The 22236-nt window shown below is 43.5% G+C and overlaps 1 protein-coding gene across 8 annotated transcripts in view; it reads right to left on the reverse strand.

Annotated features, from left to right (window-relative positions):
• Nucleotides 1–22236, reverse strand: part of OSBPL9 (oxysterol binding protein like 9) — a 132432-nt gene that overhangs the window by 31521 nt on the left and 78675 nt on the right. For 4 of the 8 annotated variants that reach the window (XM_056532252.1, XM_056532258.1, XM_056532259.1 and 1 more), the window contains 7 exons: nt 17444–17491; nt 14891–14920; nt 12111–12161; nt 7819–7857; nt 2999–3092; nt 1230–1334; nt 539–698 (listed from right to left, as the gene is read on the reverse strand). In XM_056532252.1, coding sequence (XP_056388227.1) covers nt 539–698; nt 1230–1334; nt 2999–3092; nt 7819–7857; nt 12111–12161; nt 14891–14920; nt 17444–17491 — 527 coding nt within the window. The remainder of the gene's footprint in view (nt 1–538; nt 699–1229; nt 1335–2998; nt 3093–7818; nt 7858–12110; nt 12162–14890; nt 14921–17443; nt 17492–22236) is intronic. The other 4 variants (XM_056532255.1, XM_056532254.1, XM_056532256.1 and 1 more) reach the window with 3 other exon arrangements.

Here is a 22236-nt window from a genome sequence, read left to right on the forward strand (position 1 = left end):
CATATGCAGCGGGAAACCGCCTAAATCAATTGCCGTTATGACGGCCCGTACACGGCAATGCAATCTGCACGGAATTCCGGCAAAAGAATAAATACGGTCATTATTTCAAGGGAGCCCGGAATCTAGAATTAGATTAGAATCAGAGTAACTGAACAGTCTGCAAGGTACAGCGGAATCCCATTGAAAGCAATGGGAGGCTTCTGCACTGGAAATTTAATACCATAGTGTGAATGGGCCCTTACAGACAATGATCAAAGGGAAAAAATTATGCAAATATATTTTCTTACAGAAGGAAGAAAATCTTCTCTTTGGCGCAATCTGTATGCTAAAGCCCTAATGACACTTACCGCCCCTATAATTTTCCTTTTACTAATGGCTTGTATTGTCCATGTTGGCCAAAAAAAAGTATAGAAAAAAATGGCTGTATTCCTCTGACTTAAATAGTAGGCATTATTATAGTGAACATGGCGTGTGGCCTGGTTGGCTTAATATAGCAGGAGGAGGAGGCGGCAAGAAACCAAACAGGAACCTGACTTACTCCATGCATCGTTTTGGGGACGAAGTGCTCTGGTAGAACTCATCAGCATCATAGAATTCATCTTCACTGCTGGAGTAGGAGAAATCCGGAACTGTATTAGGAGACAGATTGACATGGCTGGGGGTTGTCAGACTACTGCTGGGAACAGACTGACCGCTTCCTAGGAGGATAAAAGGATCAGAATTGTATTAATGAAGCAATACTGCACAAACACCTCATGAGTATTCATCTCTAGTCATAAGCTGCATAATGTTCCTGAGCATCTTCCACTTATTTAAATAATTGAAAGGGTTTTTCCAGGAAATGCGAAAGGTTACCATGTGCCTCCCCCTGCCTTATAACAATAAAAGGCAGTATACTTACCTCCCCTCACTCCCCTGACACTGGAGCTAATCAGATCTCCTGGTTCATTCTGCACTCCTGTTCTACCAGCTTTGTGTGACTTCCTCTCCCCTGCTCAGCTCTGTGATTGGCTGACAGGGGAATGGGATGTCATTAGAAGATGGAAAGAAAACAAACAAAAGTGGACTGAAAGATCTGACAGCTGCTGCGCTGGGGGAGAGATATAGGTAAGTATGCGTCTTTAATTGTTTTAATGCAGAGGAAAGCACATAGTAAACTTTTACATTTCCTGGAAAACTCCTTTAACCTGCAGCCATCCTCATGTTTTCAGTGGTATTTAACATCTCACCTGTGCTGTTGGGTGTTGGAGTCTGGTGACTGGCAAGGGTGCCCCCTACTGACCCAACAGCCAATGAGGATGGGCGCGGCTCTCCTTTACCAACCTGGACAGTTTCTGGAATATAAATACAAACCAGTCACTGAACTGAACAACTTATTTCTCACGTAATTTTACCAAAATTATGTAAGAGAAGTTTTGTCGATATCTTAACTAAATTTACATAAAAATATACAGTTGTATTTGTTACTAACTTTACATACATCTCATCATACAATAAAAGAGTGGTCTATTTTACACAATCTCTCTTAGTTAGAAGGAGCTTCCAGCAATCAGCTTTAAAGGGGTACTCCATTGGGAAAGACATTTTTTAAATCAAATCAAGTTAAACAGATTTGTAAATTACGTCTATTAAAAAAAATCTTAATCCTTCCAGTACTTATCAGCTGCTGTATGCTCCAAAGGAAGTTCTTTTATTTTTGAATTTCTTTTCTGTCTCTCCAGAGTGCTATCTGCTGACACCTCTGTCCATTTTAGGTCCACTGTCCAGAGCAGAATAGGTTTGCTATGGAGATTTCCTCCTGCTCTGGACAGTTCCTGACATGGACAGAGGTGTCAGTAGAGAGCACTGTGGTCAGAAATTCAACAAGAAAAGAACTTCCTGTGGAGCATACAGCAGCTGATAAATACTGAAAGGATTTTTAAATAGAAGTAATTTACAAATCTGTTTAACTTTTTGGCACCAGTTGATTTGAAAAAAAATTGTTTTCCACCGGAATACCCCCTTAAAGTGATTCACACAGACATGTCAAAATTTTGATCGGACATGGTCTCAGGGCAAAGACCCACACATATAGGTATAGCGGGGAAAAGCATCATGCCCTAGCTGCTCCATCCAACCAATTGCAGGAGACAGGCTCCATTGTATGACTTCAAAGCCCACCTCCTGCAATGAGTTGGATTGAGCGGCGAGCCAGAGAGTGAAGCGCACAGCTGCACACTTCTCCTGGCTTTATCTAAGACCTCGACGAAACAAAACTTGAAAGAGTTTCTTTTTTTATTTTTATTTTTTTTGGGACAGTGTGGAGGAACTTGGCAGAAAGGGTGCATTTATACTACGTAATCTCTGCTTGGATGTATATTGTGCAGAGATTCCAGCTACTGCAGGCTCCTAGTGATTCATTGGGCACTAGGACCATTTAGACCGTCTCCATAGATGGCAATACATTTTGGAGCGTATCCTGCCGAAAAAATTTGCAAGTTCATTCTGTCAGCCAAGTCTGGAGTTTGAATTTCCATGGTGGAACGGTGCAGCAGAACCTGACTGAAAACAATAGGAAACTGGTGCACCAAAATTTCGCAGAGTGAATGCGCCTTATGTGTTGTGAGTATTAATCCAGATTCACAATTATACACCCGTTTATAAATGTTGATATTTCTGGGTAAATCCGTGGCCGGCTAGGCTTTTTTCCTGTAATATAAGGACAGCTCCAGTCCTCATACACAGCAGCTCTTAATAATGTCTCACAGAGCGGGGTACACTCTCTAGGACAGTGGTGTCCAAACTGTTGCCCTCCAGATGTTGAAAAACTACAATTCCCAGCATGCCTGGACAGCCAACGGCTGTCCGGGCATGCTGGGAGTTGTAGTTTTGCAACATCTGGAGGGCCACAGTTTGGACACCACAGCTCTAGGATGTCCATACGCAGTTGTCGGGCACACTGACACAGCTAGTCTTCATCAGACCTCTCCCATAATAAAAATCCCCAAAAAATTCTAACCTGGCATTGGAACGGTTTGAGTTGGCATAGTGCGAATCACTGCAGGCTCCAATAGACTTGGCTGATAAATCGAATCCACAGGATTTATGGTGCTCTATAAAAAAAAGAGAAGCATATATGCAATTTAGAGAAAGCGCCAGAAAAGGAAGAAATCCGAACCATGAAACTCCAGTGCAGAGTGATCTAGAAAGTGAATTTGTTTATGAACCAAAAAAATACAGATTGTGATCTACCGACCACGGTACAACAAATTCCCTATAGAAGATACGAGAAGAAAAATAACAACTCAATACAACATATCTCTCCAGAGATGCTGATTGACTCTCTCTCACCACCGAATAAACTAATCAGTAAATAGGTTAAAAAAAGACACAGATTCCTGATGACTGTAGTTTAGGGGGGGTTTAGGAAGCAACAGGGTCTCTTTAAAAGGGGTACTCCGGTGAAAAACATTTTTTTTTTTTTTTTAAATCAACTGGTGCCAGAACATTAAAACAGATTTGTAAATTACTTCTATTTAAAAATATTTCCTTATATTTAATTTCCTTTCTGTCTGTCCTCAGTGCTCTCTGCTGACACCTCTGTCCATTTTAGGAACTGTCCAGAGTAGGAGCAAATCCCCATAGCAAACCTGTCCTGCTCTGGACAGTTCCTGACATGGACAGAGGTGTCAGCAGAGAGCACTGTGGTCAGGCAGAAAAGAAATTCAAAAAGAAAAGAACTTCCTCTGTAGTATTCAGCAGCTGATAAGTACTGGAAGGATAAAGATTTTTAAATAGAAGTAATTTACAAATCTGTTTAACTTTCTGGCATCAGTTGATTTAAAAAAAAAAAAAAAAAAATCCACCGGAGTACCCCTTTAATATAGGACCATTCTGGGGTAGTCCAGTGGTGAAAAACTTATCCCCTATCCTAAGGATAGGGGATAAGTTTGAGATCGCGGGGGGTCCGACCGCTGGGGCCCCCTGCGATCTCTCTGTACGGGGGCCAGGCTCTCCGGCCAGATAGCGGGTGTCGACCTCCGCACAAAGTGGCGGCCGACACGCCCCCTCAATACATCTCTATGGCAGAGCCGGAGATTGCCGAAGGCAGCGGTTTGGCTCTGCCATGGAGTTGTATTAAGGGGGCGTGTCGGCCGCCGCTTTGTGCGGAGGTCGACACGCCCCCTTCCCGCGGGCTTTCGGGGCTCCGTACAGGAGATCGCAGGGGGCCCCAGCGGTCGGACCCCCTGCGATCTCAAACTTATCCCCCTATCCTTAGGTGTTCACCACTGGACTACTCCTTTAAGTTATTTTACCGTTAGGCAGATACTTGGAAAAATAACAACCCAATATTTTCAGCCATAACACAACACTTAAGTAACTCAAGGCTGAATTTTCTTAAAGGAGTTGACCAGGATTAGAAAAGAGGGTCTACTTATTCTTAGCACCAGCACAACTCTTGTCCATGGATTGTGTCTTGCACTGCAGCTTCACTCTATTGAAGTAAATATGGCCAATTTGGACAAAGGCGCTGCTGCTTCTACTTTTTTCCCCCATTCCCAAAAACCCTCTATATACAGTGATCCCTCAAGTTACAATGGCCTCAACATACAATAGTTTCAACATACAATGGTCTTTTCTGGAGCTGAAACCAGACTCAACATACAATGCTACAGACTGTCCAGATCTGTGAAATGTGTCAATGGCTGAAAGAACTGACCAAGCAGAATGGACATTCACTGGTAAAACCCCTGTATTACTGAAGTGTATGCACTGACTGGTGTCTGGTAGCGCCCCCTACAGTACAGGGAGGTATTACATGTTCTGTACTCTTTACCTTTGCCAGGGTTAGCTGTTCCTTTGGACACCAGGTGAGGGCGACTCCATGTTACTTTTTTAGGACACTGTGTAATGTACAGGACCCCGAAGAAGCTCCTGTCCTCTACATAGACCAGTGTTTCCCAAGCAGGGCGCCTTCAGTTGTTGCAAAACTACAACTCCCAGCATGCCCGGACAGCCTTTGGCTGTCCGGGCATGCTGGGAGTTGTAGTTTTGCAACAACTGAAGGCACCCTGCTTGGGAAACACTGACATACACAGTGATTTACAGCTCCCAGCAGATATTTATTACTTTTATATGTAAGGATTTGCTTTATCTCTATTAGTTATCTACTTATTTTTCTTTAATCCTCACTTTTTCCTATTTTTGGATGACATTTTGGTGCCTTTAGAACCAATTACCAGGTTTCCATAGAGTTCTGGCCTCAACATACAATGGTTTCAACATACAATATTAATTGGTTCCAGGACGACCATTGTAACTTGAGGGACCACTGTAATAGAAAAGTCAGCAATACATTCGAAATAATGAAAAGTATAAAGCACTGATATATTAAAGACCTATAGATAGGATCCAAGTCCTGGTATTTGCTTAGAGGGAATCTTGCCTAATAGTTAAATCATGCAGCATTAATTCAGCTTGAAATGAGTAATAATGGTAACAGGATGAAATGTGAAGTACACGGAGGGGTTAATGGTAGAGGTGTACAGGATGGCAGTCCGGAGACAGAGAAAATGAAGATATTACACACTTAATGGTATCAGATTTACATCTGGATCATGGTTACTTGGTGATGCATGTAGAGATGCAGTCCAAGCTTTAAAGGGGTATTCCAGGAAAAAAACTTTTTTATTTATCTCAACTGGCTCCAGAAAGTTAAACAGATTTGTAAATTACTTCTATTAAAAAAATCTTAATCCTTTCAATAATTATCAGCTGCTGAAGTTGAGTTGTTGTTTTCTGTCTGGCAACAGCGCTCTCTGCTGACACCTCTGCTTGTCTCGGGAACTGCGCAGAGTAGAAGAGGTTTGCTATTTGCTTCTAAACTGGGTGGTTCCCAAGACACGTGTCATCAGAGAGCACTTAGACAGAAAAGAACAACTCAACTTCAGCAGCTCATAAGTACTGAAAGGATTAATATTTTTCAAATAGAAGTAATTTACAAATCTGTTTAACTTTCTGGAGCCAGTTGATATATGAAAAAAAGTTTTTTCCTGGATAATCCTTTTAAAGAAGAAATTCAGGATTAACAAATGTATCCGAGCGCTGGGGTTCCCCCCGTGATCAGGCATTTAACCCCTGTCCCGCGGATAGTGGAAACATTTATTACCCCTGGATTTCTTCTTTAAGGCTCGGACTACATCGCTACATGCATCACCAAGTAACCATGATCCTGATCCAGATAAAAAAAGGAAGCGTTGAGTCCCAAAATGGTTGCAATGTATTTGAAGACAAGTGTGTCTTGTTTACAGTCAAGCATGGTGGTGAGTGCCATGGTCTGGGCCTACATGAGCCCTGCTGACACTGGGGGCTACAGATCATTGAGGGAACCATGAAGGCCAACATGTACAGTGATTGAAGCAGAGCATTACTCCCTCCCTTCACGGACTGGGCCTCAGGGCAGAACCCACATGATACTGACCCCAAACACCTCCAAGATGACCACTGCCTTGCTAAAGAAGCTAAGGGTAAAAGTGGCGGAGCAGCCACTACATTATGTTGAAGTGATGACCAGTGGGGAACTATGCTCTGTCGGAATGGCAACAGGGAATCATGGTAGGCGAGTAAATATTATTGTAGCCAAGCGTGGCCTCATTTAAACATAAAATGCCTCTGTACAATCCCTTCAAGGCCAGCTACACATGGGTGACACGGTATCTGCCCATACTGGGGCTGACCTAATACATTACTACCATCCACAACCTATGACCTTAGCAGTATCAGCTGATGATCTAATGTGGATGGGGAAGCCCTCCGTATTCTATCGAGGGGAGGACCTTCTTCATTTTCTGTCTTCATGAAACTTAAGCTCTGACAAGATGCTGGTAACAGTCCATGGATGCTCAGCCTAACCTGAGTATTCATGTGTACAGCAATATCTGGGAAGGTAACTGTTGGCTGTATAAGCGTTCAGCCAATAGGTAAGTCATGTGTAGTTCACGAAGATCCAGCTCGCCCCACCGATATGCCCCCGACACGGATCCGCACCCAGCCCGGCGCACACAGACTCAAACAAGAAGAAGAAATGATCCAGCGTGGGTCAGTAGAAATCCAGACTTTATTGGAACTCACAGTAAAAGCAGTACAAGCAACCAGCAAATCAGACGCGTTTCAGGCGCATGCGCCCTTCGTCAGTGACGAAGGGCGCATGCGCCTGAAACGCGTCTGATTTGCTGGTTGCTTGTACTGCTTTTAGGGTACATTCCCACACGGCGTATTTGCTGCGTATTTGCTGCTGCGTATTTTATTTTCTCTGTTGAAGTCAATGGGTAGGTAAATACGCAGCACCAAATACGCAGCAAATACGCAGCAAAATACGCCGTGTGGGAACGTACCCTTACTGTGAGTTCTAATAAAGTCTGAATTTCTACTGACCCACGCTGGATCATTTCTTCTTCTTGTTTGAATAGGTAAGTCATGTATGGCTGGTTTGGGGCCCACCGAATCCAATCCATATGTCTACAAGACGAAGGATGGATGACATGTACTGCGTGACATCAAACGCTTCCAGTGTATGGTCTTTGGTTCGGGCCATAATAGGTCACTTAGTTTGCCCATCACCAAGTCATAGTTGACCACATCCCACAAATACAACATCTCCCTTTGTCGTCAGAATTTTCTGTAGAAACAGTTAGTGTTAATGTGGGAGAAGTGATTACTGTAAGAAGAATAGGAAGTGGAAGCATCTAGAAGAATGGTGAAGAAAAGACCAGGTCTTCCTCAGACCAGGCGAATGTTCTGCAGAGATAAAGGAAGTAAAAACATTAGGGAGAGACTTACTATCAGTCCATCTGCGTGCTTGTCCTCATTAGTTTGGTCCTTAAGAAAAGAAAACGTTAACAGTGTGAACATGCAGCAACGGATAAGGCCACAAACAACACCACCTGAAGCCTGCAGCACATTTGCCACCAAAGAGCCTAAAGGTGCTTAAAGAGTACCTGCCATTAGGAAAAACTTTTGGCCTGTGTTTCGACTTCTGCTGGTCAGGAGAGCAAACAGGGAGAAGACCGCACTGCCGCACGCTACTCTCCCTGCCTAAACTTCCCCCTTCCCTCGCCTGTGTCACGTGATCGATACACTCTCATAGATTTACATGGCGAGTTTGTCTCGATCATGTGACATGGAGCTGGGAGCATAACGTACTGAGCGTAAACTTCTCATGCGTCTCCTGATCGGGGGGAGGTCTGAACAATCAGACCCCGCCGATAAGAAATGTTAAAACATTAAGTTTTTTTCTAATGACAGTGGCCATTTAAACACCTTTAAAAGGGGTTATCCTACAATCTAAAGTTATTCCCTATCCATAAGGTGAGAGATAACTGAGCGTTGTGCGTCCAACTGCTGGGAACCCCACCAATCATGAGAATGGAGTTAGGTGTCCCACGGAATGATTGGCCAGTGCTCAAGTCTCTCGCTATCAGGATTCTGAACATTTAATAGCAGAAACAACCGCTACTGAATGTACAGAGCTGCGTCTGGTATGAAGTGACGAGGCTGCAGTAATCCTTCAAAAGCACCAGACTCCTTATCTAGCTCAGTGTTTCCCAGCCAGGGTGCCAAAAGGTGTTATGAAATGACAACTCCCAGCATGCCCGATAGCCAAAGGCTGTCCGGGCATGCTGGGAGTAGTTGTTTCGCAACAGCTGGAGGTTACGTGGTTGGGAATTACAGAATTAGCTACATAGGTGGGGGTGTCCGGAGTCACCCCCCCCCCACCAATCGATATAGATGATGTGCTGGGTATCATATGGTTGCTTCTGGAACTGCACCACCCAATGTGGATCCCATCGCTCCATGCCCAATCTGAAGATCAGGAAGGAGTTTAACTTCTAAATTACACTTCAATAAAAATCTGACCTATAAACTGTACGCCAAAGATTTTTTCTGATGTGAAAATCCTCATGTGAAGTAGTGACAGGTCACTTACTGAAGTTTTTCCACATCGAAACCATATTGGATAGCTAGCCCATTGTATGGGTCTAGTCCATATCCAAAGCCGTAGTTAACCTGCGGCATACAAATTTAAAGGGGTATTCCAGGCAAAACATTTTTATCCCCTATCAAAAGGATAGGGGATAAAATGTCTGATTGCGGGGGGGCCCGCTGCTGAGACCCCCGCGATCTCCCTGCAGCGCCCGCATTCTCTGCGGGGACTGCGTCTCTAGTTTCAGAAACCTCCGGGACTGGGGACGTGACGTCACGCCATGCATGTCTATGGGAGGGGGCGTGACGGCCATAGACATGAATGGAGGGGGCATGGTGTGATGGCACATCCCCAGTCCCGGAAACCCAGAGTTTTCCGAAACTAGAGACGCAGTCCCTGCATAGAATGGGGGCGCTGCAGGGAGATCGCGGGGGTCCCAGCAGCGGGCCCCCCGCAATCAGACATCTTATCCCCTATCCTTGGATAGGGGATTAAAAAAATTAGTCCGGAATACCCCTTTAATCTCTGCATCAGGAATTGGAGGTCACGCCTCAGGTTTCTGACATGGATTTCACAGTAGCTTGTTCTGTCAGAAGAATCCACCTTGTGAGAATGTGCCCTAAACCATTAAAATGCAGTTTTCCAAAATGAAACCGTTCCGCTGATCCTCAGGCTGAATATTTTGAACGGCACCTTATATGTCAGTAGAACCTGTCTGAGGTCGGTAGAACTACCCGGAATTTAAAACAGGAAATAGCTGAATGCATATTATCCACGGAAATGATGGCACTGCGCCCCTTCTTAATGTTTCGGTAATTGTTGGTTACCAAGTAGCATACATAATAAAGAGTTACTAGAAAAAAATGTTAAATAAAGCACATTGTAATTATAACATAAAAACTTTCATTATGAGGATAAGTTTCCACTTTTTTTTGGGTGTTCCTTTCACCAACAAAAAACATCTTGTCACAAAAAAACTGCACTAACATAAGTTGTTTTTCCAAAATTAGTGTTTTTTTGGGATCTCCCGCAGCTGACACCCCCCCTTAATACAACTATATGGCAGAGCTGGAGCGCTGCCTTTGGCAATCTCCAGCTCTGCCATAGCGATGTATTGAGGGGGCGTGTCTGCCGTCGCTTCGTGCAATGGTCGACACCCGCTATCTGGCCGGAGAGCCGGAGCCCCGTACGGGAAATCACGGAGGGGTCCCAGCGGTCAGACCCCTCGTGATCTGAAAATTATCCCCTATCCTTAGAATAGGGGATACGTTTTTCAATACTGGACTACTCCATTAAGAGACGCCAATTCTAAACCCACATGGTGTTTTTGAAGGCGTATTTATTTTTCTTCCATAGACTTCTATGAGAGAGAAATGGCAAGATTTCATCGGAGCAAACGCAATTTTGGAAAACTGCCACTGAACCCAAAAATGACTCAAAGATGAGTAAAAAAAAAAAAAAAAATTATATGATTCCCTACTGACTTGTAGCTCACACTGCACATTACCTATAAAAAAAATTATAGTAATGAATAAACATAAATAACTGCTGTGCATCAATTAGGCGTTTTGGTGGCTGTTTTTGAAGAAAAGTGGAAACTTAGCCTTAAAGGGGTTATTCAGGATTAGAAAAAGAATAGTTGCTTTCTTCCAAAAACAGCGCCACCCCGGTCCTCAGGTTCTGGGTTATATTACAATTTGGCTCCATTGACTTTAATAGAACAGAGCTGCAATACCACATACAGCCTGAGGACAAGTGTGGTGCTGTTTCTGGACTATTATTTCTCTTATTATGGATAATACCTTGATTGTGTGACATGTCCCAATAACCCACATATTTCTTACAAAGCAGTAACACTGACCAAGAGGCGAGGGATATAACAGGACGGGGCAAGTCACATACATGCAGGATAACCTAGACTGGAGATGATCCAGATAGAGATGGAAATTGCTTATACTTTGACAGTGTTTCCCAACCAGGGTGGCTCTGGCTATTGCAAAACTACAACTCCCAGCATGCCCGGACAGCCGAAGGCTGTCCGGGCATGCTGGGAGCTGTAGTTTTGCAACAGCTGGAGGCACCCTGGTTGGGAAACATTGCTTTACGAGGCTCAAGGACCAAACTTTCATTAACAAAAGTGCAAGGCCAAGATCCCTGCTGTGATGAATAAATGTTATGAGCAAATATCACAGGGGGATTAAGCAGCGTGCACTTTTCCAGCCTCAGCATGGAGCCGATTTTTCCACATTGTGGAACCAACAGGAAGATAAATAACACCGTCTTAATTAGAAGGTGGAAGGCAGCAATCCGTCCCCGACATGTGATGCTTAAAGTGGAAATCTGGCCTCTAACAAGGACATTAAAGGGGAAGTGCACATTTTTACATCTTGGGTCACTTCCCTTTCGGGATTACTTAGAAGACCTGTTTTCTTCTGTAATTTTTTTTTTTTTAATCTCATTAAAAAGCTTTAAAATATTGATGGCCTAGCCTTACAAATAGGCCAACAACATTGGAATGACGGGGGTCCGACTACCGGCACTTTTGCAGATCGGCTGTATGAAGTGGTCACTGTTTGTTCGAGCGTCGCAGCCTCTTTAAAAGGGGTACTCCGGTGGAAAACAAATTGTTTTCAAATCAATTGGTGCCAGAAAAGTAAACAGATTTGTAAATTATGAATTCGGGTAGAAAAGATTTGTAAATTACTTCTATAAAATAATGTAACCCTTCCAGTACTTAGCTGCTGTATGCTCTGGAGGAAGTTGAGTTGATCTTTTCTGTCTGACCACAGTGCTCTCTGCTGACACCTCTGTCCGTACCAGGAACTGTCCATAGTAGGTGCAAATCCCCATAGCAATATAGAAGTAATTTACAAATCTTTTTAACACCAATTGATTTAAAAAAAATAAAAATAAAAAATAAAGTTTTCACCGGAGTACCCCTTTAAGGAAATTTCATACTGATAAACTGAGATGTATTTCACATGTGTAGTAGATAACTGTGCATCAAAGCCATAAAGAATCATACCCTAAAAATATTAAAAAAATAAATAAAAAAACACACGCATTCTATAGGTGTTACAGGTTTGGCAACAATTGACAATTCCGTGAAAATACACATAAAAAATATAAAAGGCACCTAACAACTTACCTTTGCAATCTGCAGCAACACGATGCAGTGTTTGATGGATTCTACCATGCTCTAGAAAAACAAAGCGACATTCCCATTAGAGGCGCAGCACAGCGGCTAAGCACTACAATTGCGCTCAGTTGTCAGTTATCTTGCACCCATTGGCTAACACACATCTCAGTGTGTTGCAGCTAGGAAGTGGAAATGTATCGCAATACACAATAAATCACTTCTGGAGTGGGCAGACAACCAGTGTTTTGTTGTTCTCCACTTTACAAGCAATAAACAGAATCTTATCAAGATGTCCGAGACTAACCCTGAGAACACGCCGATTACTTAAAAGAGGATTGTACAGTCGTGCGCTTGTCTCCCTGCTCTGTGTCTATGACACCTGGACAGCCCCATAGACTTACATTAGGAGTCCGTCCTGGTCACATGACTGCGCAAAATGCATAGATCTCCCAGGCTCTTGTGAAGCTTTGATCGGCCAATGAAAACTTCTGACATGTCTGCATATTTAAAGGGGGTAACTTCGGTGGAAAACTTTTTTTTTTTTTTTTTTTTAAATCAACTGGTGCTAGAAAGTTAAACAGATTTTTAAATAACCTCTATTAAAAGATCTTAAAGAGTACTTTTCATAAAGAATTTTTGGGATATGTTAAAGCTGATTGTATATAGAACAACTTTGTAATTGGATTAAAAAAAAAAAAAAATAATGTTTCCTTTCATGTGTATTTGGATTTTGAAAATGTGCCCACTAGTGGTCTCCCTAGGAGTCCCTGGTTGCAAGCTTTTTCATTGATTTCGTACTCACGCCGGCCTGGCAGTGAGTCAGAAATCTCAACGCTGGTTGAGCATGTGACAAGCTCAGCGCTGCTCCCCGCCTGTCAATCAGACAGGTGGGAGAACTGTGCTCACACGCATACCCCACAGGGCCCTGTACACTGAGGAAAAGGAGGGCTCCGTAAACTGAGGACAAGCAGGGCTCCCGGACACTGAGGACAAGCAGGGCTCCGTAAACTGAGGACAAGCAGGGCTCCGTACACTGAGGACAAGCAGGGCTCCGTACACTGAGGACAAGCGGGGCTCCGTACACTGAGGACAAGCGGGGCTCCGTACACTGAGGACAAGCGGGGCTCCGTACACTGAGGACAAGCGGGGCTCCGTACACTGAGGACAAGCAGGGCTCCGTACACTGAGGACAAGCAGGGCTCCGTACACTGAGGACAAGCAGGGCTCCGTACACTGAGGACAAGCAGGGCTCCGTACACTGAGGACAAGCAGGGCTCCATACACTGAGGACAAGCAGGGCTCCGTACACTGAGGACAAGCAGGGCTCCGTACACTGAGGACAAGCAGGGCTCCGTACACTGAGGACAAGCAGGGCTCCGTACACTGAGGACAAGCAGGGCTCCGTACACTGAGGACAAGCAGGGCTCCGTACACTGAGGACAAGCAGGGCTCCGTACACTGAGGACAAGCAGGGCTCCGTACACTGAGGACAAGCAGGGCTCCGTACACTGAGGACAAGCAGGGCTCCGTACACTGAGGACAAGCAGGGCTCCGTACACTGAGGACAAGCAGGGCTCCGTACACTGAGGACAAGCAGGGCTCCGTACACTGAGGACAAGCAGGGCTCTGTACACTGAGGACAAGCAGGGCTCTGTACACTGAGGACAAGCAGGGCTCTGTACACTGAGGACAAGCAGGGCTCTGTACACTGAGGACAAGCAGGGCTCTGTACACTGAGGACAAGCAGGGCTCTGTACACTGAGGACAAGCAGGGCTCTGTACACTGAGGACAAGCAGGGCTCTGTACACTGAGGGACAAGCAGGGCTCTGTACACTGAGGGACAAGCAGGGCTCTGTACACTGAGGACAAGCGGGGATCTGTACACTGAGGACAAGCGGGGATCTGTACACTGAGGACAAGCAGGGATCTGTACACTGAGGACAAGCAGGGATCTGTACACTGAGGACAAGTGGGGATCTGTACACTGAGGACAAGCAGGGCTCTGTACACTGAGGACAAGTGGGGATCTGTACACTGAGGACAAGTGGGGATCTGTACACTGATGAAAAGTAGGGATCTGTGTACTGAGGACAAGCAGGGCTCTGTACACTGAGGACAAGCAGGGCTCTGCGGAGAAGTGAGGACAGAAGCAGTCCCCCCAGCAGGCTTCAGTGACGTAGAGCCTGCTGGGGTACGCCCACTTCCTCCTGCCAGCAGTTCACACTGTGTGGGCAAGAAAAGAGGTAATATAAATAGCTTTTAAAAGCTCTTAAACATTTTTTTTTTTTTTTAAGGGCAGGGGGGTGTTAGGAGTAGTTAGGGAACACAGCCTGAGTCAATTTAGAAAAGTTTATTTAGTCACAGGTACTCAATAATCCTTCCAGTACTTCCAGCTGCTGTATAATACAGAGGAAGTTCATTTCTTTTTATATTTCTCTGACCACAGTGCTCTCTGCTGACACCTCTGTCCATGTCGGGAACTGTCCAGAGTGCAAGCTATTCCCCATAGCAAACCTCTCCTGCTCTAGACAGTTCCTGACATGGACAGAGGTGTCAACAGAGAGCACTGTGGTCAGACAGAAAGGAAATTCAAAAAGAAAAGAACTGTCTCTGTATTATACAGCAGCTGATAAGTACTGGAAGGATTAAGATTTTATAATAGAAGTCATTTACAAATCTGTTTAACTTTCTGACTCCACTGGAGTACCCCTTTAATAGTCGGTCACTGCTCAAATGCCCTGCAAAGACCCAAAGGGTTAAAGTGAAGAAGATGACAAGAATGACTTACACATGTGGTATCCTTGAGATTCTCAATTTTCTGTGGAGGCAAAAAAATAAAATAAAATGTATACAGTGAGATTGCTGACAAACAAACACAAGGATGATGTCCAAGGTCTAGAAGAAGAGACGATTTATCTTAAAAACGTAAGCAGATAGAACCCACTCTCTGCATAGCTCTAATACGGGAATGTCAGAATAAAACATATGTTATTGAATATAAATAAATGATGGCGGTGCGAAGCTGCGAGTGTCTCCTGATGCAAGGATCAGGGCTAATTGATACATAACTCGTCCCCCAGGAAGATCCTGCATGCAAAGAACAGCTGCAGATCATTTACCAGTAAATCCCCCGGGGCTGCGGGTGACTCCTCCTTACAGCGATATACATAACACCACAGCAATATAAATACTCCAGTGAATTTATGAGGAGGTTATTGCTTCCCCCCCCCCTTCCCAGCTGGGAGAAGCTACAGGGGAAAAAAACATGTTTTAAAGTGGCCAGGTCATCAGTACTGTACCAGTGAAAGAAGCTTCCGGAGGGGGATGAACTGATTCACAAGACCGGAGTCCTTCAATTCTCCCAAGAAATGACAGAAGAGGCGGCTCTAGACTTTGTAAAGTCTTAGACGGAAGTCAAATACAAGTTCTGCACAAGACTTCTCCTTTAAGATATGGCCCCAGTTGTTGGGTAGGGAATCCCCCCTATTAGGTAGAAGACCCCAATAGTTATGTAGGGAATAACCCCTATTAGGTAGAAGCTTTAGTAGTTAGGTAGGGAATGTATCTATTAGGTAGAAGCTCCCAGTAGGTATAGAATAAAATAACCCCTATTAGGTAGAAGACCCCAATAGTTAGGTAGGACCCCCCCCCCTCCAATTAGGTTAGGTAGAAGCCCTGAGTAGGTAGGAAGGTTGGGAATCCCCCAGTAGGTAGGTAAGGAATCCCCCCCCTATTAGGTAGAAGCCCCAGTAGTTAGCTAGGGAATCTCCCCCACCCCATCAGGTAGAAATCCCCAGCAATTAGGTATCTACCCTCTATTGGGTAGAAGCCCCCAGTAGTTAGGTAGGGAATCCTCAACAATTAGGTAAAAAAATTAAAATAAAAAACAACAGCATTTAGGTAGGGAATCCCCCATATTAGGTAGAAGTCCAAAGTAGTAAGGTAATGACCACCCCCTAATTAAGTAGAAGACCCCAACCAGATAGGAAGGGAACACTCCCTATTAGGTAAAAGCCTTCAGAAGATAGGTAGGTATGGATTCCCCCCCCCCTTTTAGGTAAAAGCCCCTAGTAGTTAGGTAGGGAATCCACCCTTCCCCAGTAGTTAGGAAGGGAATACCCCCTATTAGGCAGAAGCCCACAGAAGAAAGGTAGGTAGGGAATCCCCTATTAGGTTGAAGCCCACAGTAGGTAGGGAACCCTCCCCTTTAAGATAGAAACCCCCAGTAGCTAGGTAGGCAAGGAACCTCCTATTAAGTGGATGCCCCTTTTAAGTAGTTTCCCCAATAAGTTTGCTCCAAAAGAAAATAATAAAAATCCCTCCCTCATCCCTTTGCTCCCACGCTGAGGCCTCTGTATCCTCTGCTCTGTTAGTGGTACAAGACCTTCTCCTTCGCTCTGTTATCCGTAGTGGTCTCAGACCTGCCCACAATGAAATTACGCCATTTCATCATGTGGCAGGTTCTGCACCACTCTTGATAACACGGCAAATGATTAAGAAGTTTCTGCCCAGGAACAGAGGAGAGGTGAGGGACAATCTTAACAGTGGGGGTCTTAGCGGCCTGATCTCCACCGATCAGACACTCACCACCTACCCTACAAATAGACCTTAATATATGTCCAAACCCCTTTAGGGCCTCCTCCATACACACTGGAGAGGAGTTGGATGACCTAGACCAGGAATAGGCAACCTTCGGCACTGCAGATGTTTTGAACTACATCTCCCATGATGGTCTTACAGTCAAAACGCTAACAAAGCATTATGGGAGATGTAGTCCAAAACATCTGCAGTGCCGAAGGTTCCTGACCTAGATTACTCTCTTACGCAGTATGCCCAGGAGTTGTAGTTTCACAGTTTGGAGACCACTGTGCTAATGTGTATGAGGGCCTTCAGACCATGACCGATGAGGGGTGAAAAGGGTCAGATATGTTAAACTTCAACTACACAATTCTTCTGTTCTCAGGGAGATAAGCCTCCGCTAAAGGAATGTGACATTGGCATAACCCCTTTCTCCATTTTGAACACAGACGCTCCCGACTGAGCAGAACATTCTTGTGAGTAGGGCAATGTTTCCTAACCAGGGTGCCTCCAGCTGTTGCAAAACTGCAACTCCCAGCAAGCCCGGACAGCCGAAGGCTGTCCGAGCTTGCTGGGTGTTGCAGTTTTGCAACAGCTGAAGACACCCTGTTGGAAAACAGTACAGTAGGGTGATTGGGGGGGGGGGGGGGGCGAATAGCTGCATGTGGAGTGAACCTCTATTATTAGGGAATAACCCTTTATTTTTATTCAAGTACATGCACGATTCAGGGGGGAAAAAAATAATAATAAAATCACGACTTACCTTCCTCTGTTCATCATCTTTGCAGTTTTGGATTTTGTCATCAAATACCTGCAGGTTAATAAAGTAAATAAATAATTAATAAAAAAATAAATAAATAAATTAAAATTTTATATATATATATATATATATATATATATATATATATATATATATATATAAAAACCAGATACAGGCGCAGCACTCCAACAAAATAAGTGATTTAATATCTCATGTCAGCATTACAACGTTTCAGCTCCTCCTGGAGCCTTTTTCAAGCTTGAAAAAGGCTCCAGGAGGAGCTGAAACGTTGTAATGCTGACATGAGATATTAAATCACTTATCTTGTTGGAGTGCTGCGCCTGTATCTGGTTTATATCTTGGATGGACTCTGATCAAGTCCTTTGGGACGCTGGCACCAATTTTTTGGTTGGACTGGATAAGTAGTGCTGCTTTATTTTGGGATTATATATATATATATATATATATATATATATATATATATATATTTAATAATAAATATTTTATATATTATAATATATAATAATAATAAATAATAATGATAACTATATATTTTATATATTATAATATATTTATATATATATATATATATATATATATATATATATATATATATATATATACACACACACACACACACATCTGGTTGACTTAAGAAACTAAAGGCAGTAATATTAAAAGGTAAAATGATTTTAAAAAAAAGACAAGCAATAAATACAAGGAACACATAACTAGGAAGCGGAGCTTATCCCTCATAGGGTTAACATTCCAGCTGAAGTTTCTATTTTCGCCGTGTTGTTGTCTAGAACATACAGAGAATGAAATGGCGTCACCCTATGAATACACAGAGCTGCGGCTGATAAATGATTATTTAGCAGAGCAACAGGAGAAGGATCATTGACATTCAAGAGCTATAAGCTGCCATACCACCTCCCCGCTGCTCTATTACCCGCGCTATAGACCGTCTGCCTGTAACAAAAGGGATTTCTAATAACAGCACTAGAGGATTTGCAGCAGGAAATGGCCTTTTAAATATTATTAATTCACCATTCACAGGCAGAGAATACCTTATAGCGGACAAGGCTCAAACAACATAATATAAAGTAAAAAAAGTAATATATACAGTATAATTACTCCGTAGATCTCGGGGGTAAATGCTTTAAGTAGTAGGGGCTGTTTTATAGATCAGTGATTCCCAACCAGGGTGCTGCTAGCTATTGCAAAACTACAACTCCCAGCATGCCCGGACAGCCTTTGGCTGTCCGGGCATGCTGGGAGTTGTAGTTTTGCAACAGCTGGAGGCACCCTGGTTGGGAAACACTGATATAGAAAAATAAATTTCTATTCGTTCTACATGCAGAGGAGCCTATGTGGATGTATGTACAAGACCACATTTCAAGGCTCCATATAAGACACAAGATGGAGACCTTGACTTGTTGGTGTCCCCGATCACAATATTACCACGACCCACAAGCGAGCACTTAAAGGGGTACTCCTGTAGAAAACCTTTTTTTTTTTTTTTTTTTAAATCAACTGGTGCCAGAAAGTTAAACAGATTTGTAAATGACTTCTATTAAAAAAAATCTTAATCCTACCAGTACTTTTAAGGGGCTGTATACTAGAGGAAATGCTTTACTTTTTAGATTTCTCTGATGTCACGACCACAGTGCTCTCTGCTGACCTCTGCTGTCCATTTTAGGAACTGTCCTGAGCAGCATATGTTTGCTATGGGGATTTTCTCCTGTTCTGGACAATTCCTAAAATGGACAGCAGAGAGCACTGTGGTCATGACATCAGAGAAATCTAAAAAGGAAAGCATTTCCTCTGTAGTATACAGCCCCTAATAAGTACTGGAAGGATTAAGATTTTTTTTTATAGAAGTAATTTACAAATCTGTTTAGCTTTCTGGAACCAGTTGACTTAAAAAAAAAAAAAAAAAGTTTTCCACGGGAGTACCCCTTTAAATGGGGCACTGTCAATTGGGAACACTTTTGACACGTCCTAGCGACACAGAGCAAGGAGAGGAGCGCGCGGCAGGTTCTCCTGATTGGCGGAGCACTGAACCAAAGCAAAACGTTTGACATGTCGCTAGGTCAAAATTTCTTCCAAATGACAGATACTCTTTAAAAGGGGTACTCCGGTGGAAATCTTTTTTATTTTTATTTTTTTTTAAATCAACTGGTGCCAGAAAGTTAACAGATTTGCAAATTACTTCTATAAAAAAAAAAAATCTTTATCCTTCCAGTACTTTTTAGCAGCTGTATGCTACAGAGGAAATTCTTTTCTTTTTGAATTTCTTTTTTGTCTTGTCCACAGTGCTCTCTGCTGACACCTGATGTCCGTGTCAGGAACTGTCCAGAACAGGAGAATATCCCCATAGCAAACCTATGCTGCTCTGGACAGTTCCTAAAAAACAGACAGAGGTGTCAGCAGAGAGCACTGTGGACAAGACAAAAAAGAAATTCAAATAGAAAAGACTTTCCTCTGTAACATACAGCTGCTAAAAAGTACTGGACGGGTAAAGATTTTTTTAATATAAGTCATTTACAAATCTGTTTTGCTTTCTGGCATCAGTTTATTTAATAAAAAAATTTAAATAAATAAAAGGTTTTCCACCAGAGTACCCCTTTAATTTTTCCCTAATATATCAGTTGTTTGAAGATAGCTTGTAGTTGTTTGACAAAAGTTTTAAGTCAAGCATTACTTCATAGGAAAACATTATAGTTACTGCAGAGCGTGTAATGCTACAAGTTTAATATTCCCGGGTTACACAAGGTCACTGTGATGCCCTAGCTAAACATAGGGCTGCACAATTTAAAGGAGTACTCCGGCGCGCACTTTTCCCATTTTATCCCGTCCGGGCCGCAAAATAAAAGGAAACAAACTTTCTCTTACCTGCCAACGAGCCCCCGGTGCTCCGGTGCTCCGGTACAGGCGTTCGGTCCCCGGGCTGTATTCTTCTTACTTCCTGTTAGCCCGGCACGTCACACGGAGCTTCAGCCTATCACCGGCCGAGGCGGGACATCGCTGCGGCTGGTGATAGGCTGAAGCTCCGTGTGACGTGCCGGGCTAACAGGAAGTAAGAAGAATACAGCCCGGGGACCGAACACCTCTACCGGAGCACCGGGGGCTCGTTGGCAGGTAAGAGAAAGTGTGTTTTCTTTTATTTTGCAGCCCGAACGGGATAAAATGAGAAAAATGCGCGCCGGACTACTCCTTTAAAGGAAAATATAATGTTGTGTGCATGGAGGTAAATATGACTATTTTAGGAACTGTCCAGAGTAATAGCAAATCCCCATAGCAAACCTATCCTGTTCTAGACAGTTCCTAAACTGGACAGAGGTGTCAGCAGAGAGCACTGTGCTCAGACAGAAAGGAAATTCAAAAAGAAAATAACTTCCTGTGGAGCATACAGCAGCTGATAAGTACTAGAAGGATTCAGATTTTTAAATAGAAGTAATATACAAATCTGTTTAACTTTCTGGTACCAGGTGATTGAAAAATGTTTTTTTTTTTCCAGGGGAGTACCCCTTTAACTCAATGAAACTGAGCTGCAGAACCACACCCAACCTGGAGACAGACAGGGATCGTTTTTGACAGAAATTAGCTCTGTTTTTCGATTTCGATTTCCCTGTCTAATTGTTCAGTATGTAACTTACCTACTACTGCCAGGGTAAAGGACTGTCAGAAAATCTGGAATTATGTGCACAGTTTTCTGGTCTCCGGTGGCAACAATCAGTCTATAGGACGACTAACTGTTCTATGCACATGGACTATATCAGTGTTTCCCAACCAGGGTGCCTCCAGCTGTTGCAAAACTACAACTCCCAGCATGCCCGGACAGCCATAGGCTGTCCGGGCATGCTGGGAGTTGTAGTTTTGCAACAGCTGGAGGCACCCTGGTTGGGAAACACTGGTCTAAATCCACGCATTGCTCTGAACATTATGGCAAACAGTGAAAGAGCCACAAAGTGTTACATGCGGCCAAATTCAAGGTCCATAACACACCGGTCATTTATGAAGCTGACACACAACATAACACTATAAATGGAGATAAAACAATGCCAGTGAATAATCTGGATGTATACAGGGGGTTGTCATCAGGATGAAAGCGATGCAGATCCGGCGCCATCCACGTGACCGTACAGGTGCCGCTCTATTACAGCTCAGGGCACAACCGGCATAGGAGCCGCCAAGCACTATATCAAAAAAGCCACAAAGATCAATTGGAAATTGTTTCCCTGCAGAAAGAGGTCATGTAATACCAAAAAGGTTATATAACCAAGGTATTGACATCATATTGTACAGTATTAACCCCTTGCACACCCTAAAGCTTTCCACACATCTGAAGAATCCTGAAATTGGGAGTGAGTGTAAAGGGGTGCTGGGGGGGGGGGGGGGTAGATTTATTTAGGAGAGACACAGATGAGCAACAAAAAAAGGTGCAGGCGAGAGTGGTCAAAGTCATGGACCATAAGCTCTATAAGTTTTTTAGTTTGTATTTAACCCCTTAAAGGAGATATCCAGTGGTGAACAACTTATCCCCTATCCTAAGGAGAGATCGCAGGGGGCCCCAGCGGTCGGACCCCCCGCGATCTCAAACTTATCCCCTATCCTTAGGATAGGGGATACGTTTTTCACCACTGGACTACCCCTTTAAGGACACAGCCCATTTTGGCCTTAAAGGGGTACTCCACTGGAAAACTTTTTTTTTTTTCAAATGAAATGGTGCCAGAAACTTAAACAGATTTGTACATTACTTCTATTAAAAAATATATCTTAATCCTTCCAGTACT

Source organism: Hyla sarda, chromosome 7 (genome assembly GCF_029499605.1).
Source record: "Hyla sarda isolate aHylSar1 chromosome 7, aHylSar1.hap1, whole genome shotgun sequence".
NCBI lineage: Eukaryota > Metazoa > Chordata > Amphibia > Anura > Hylidae > Hyla > Hyla sarda.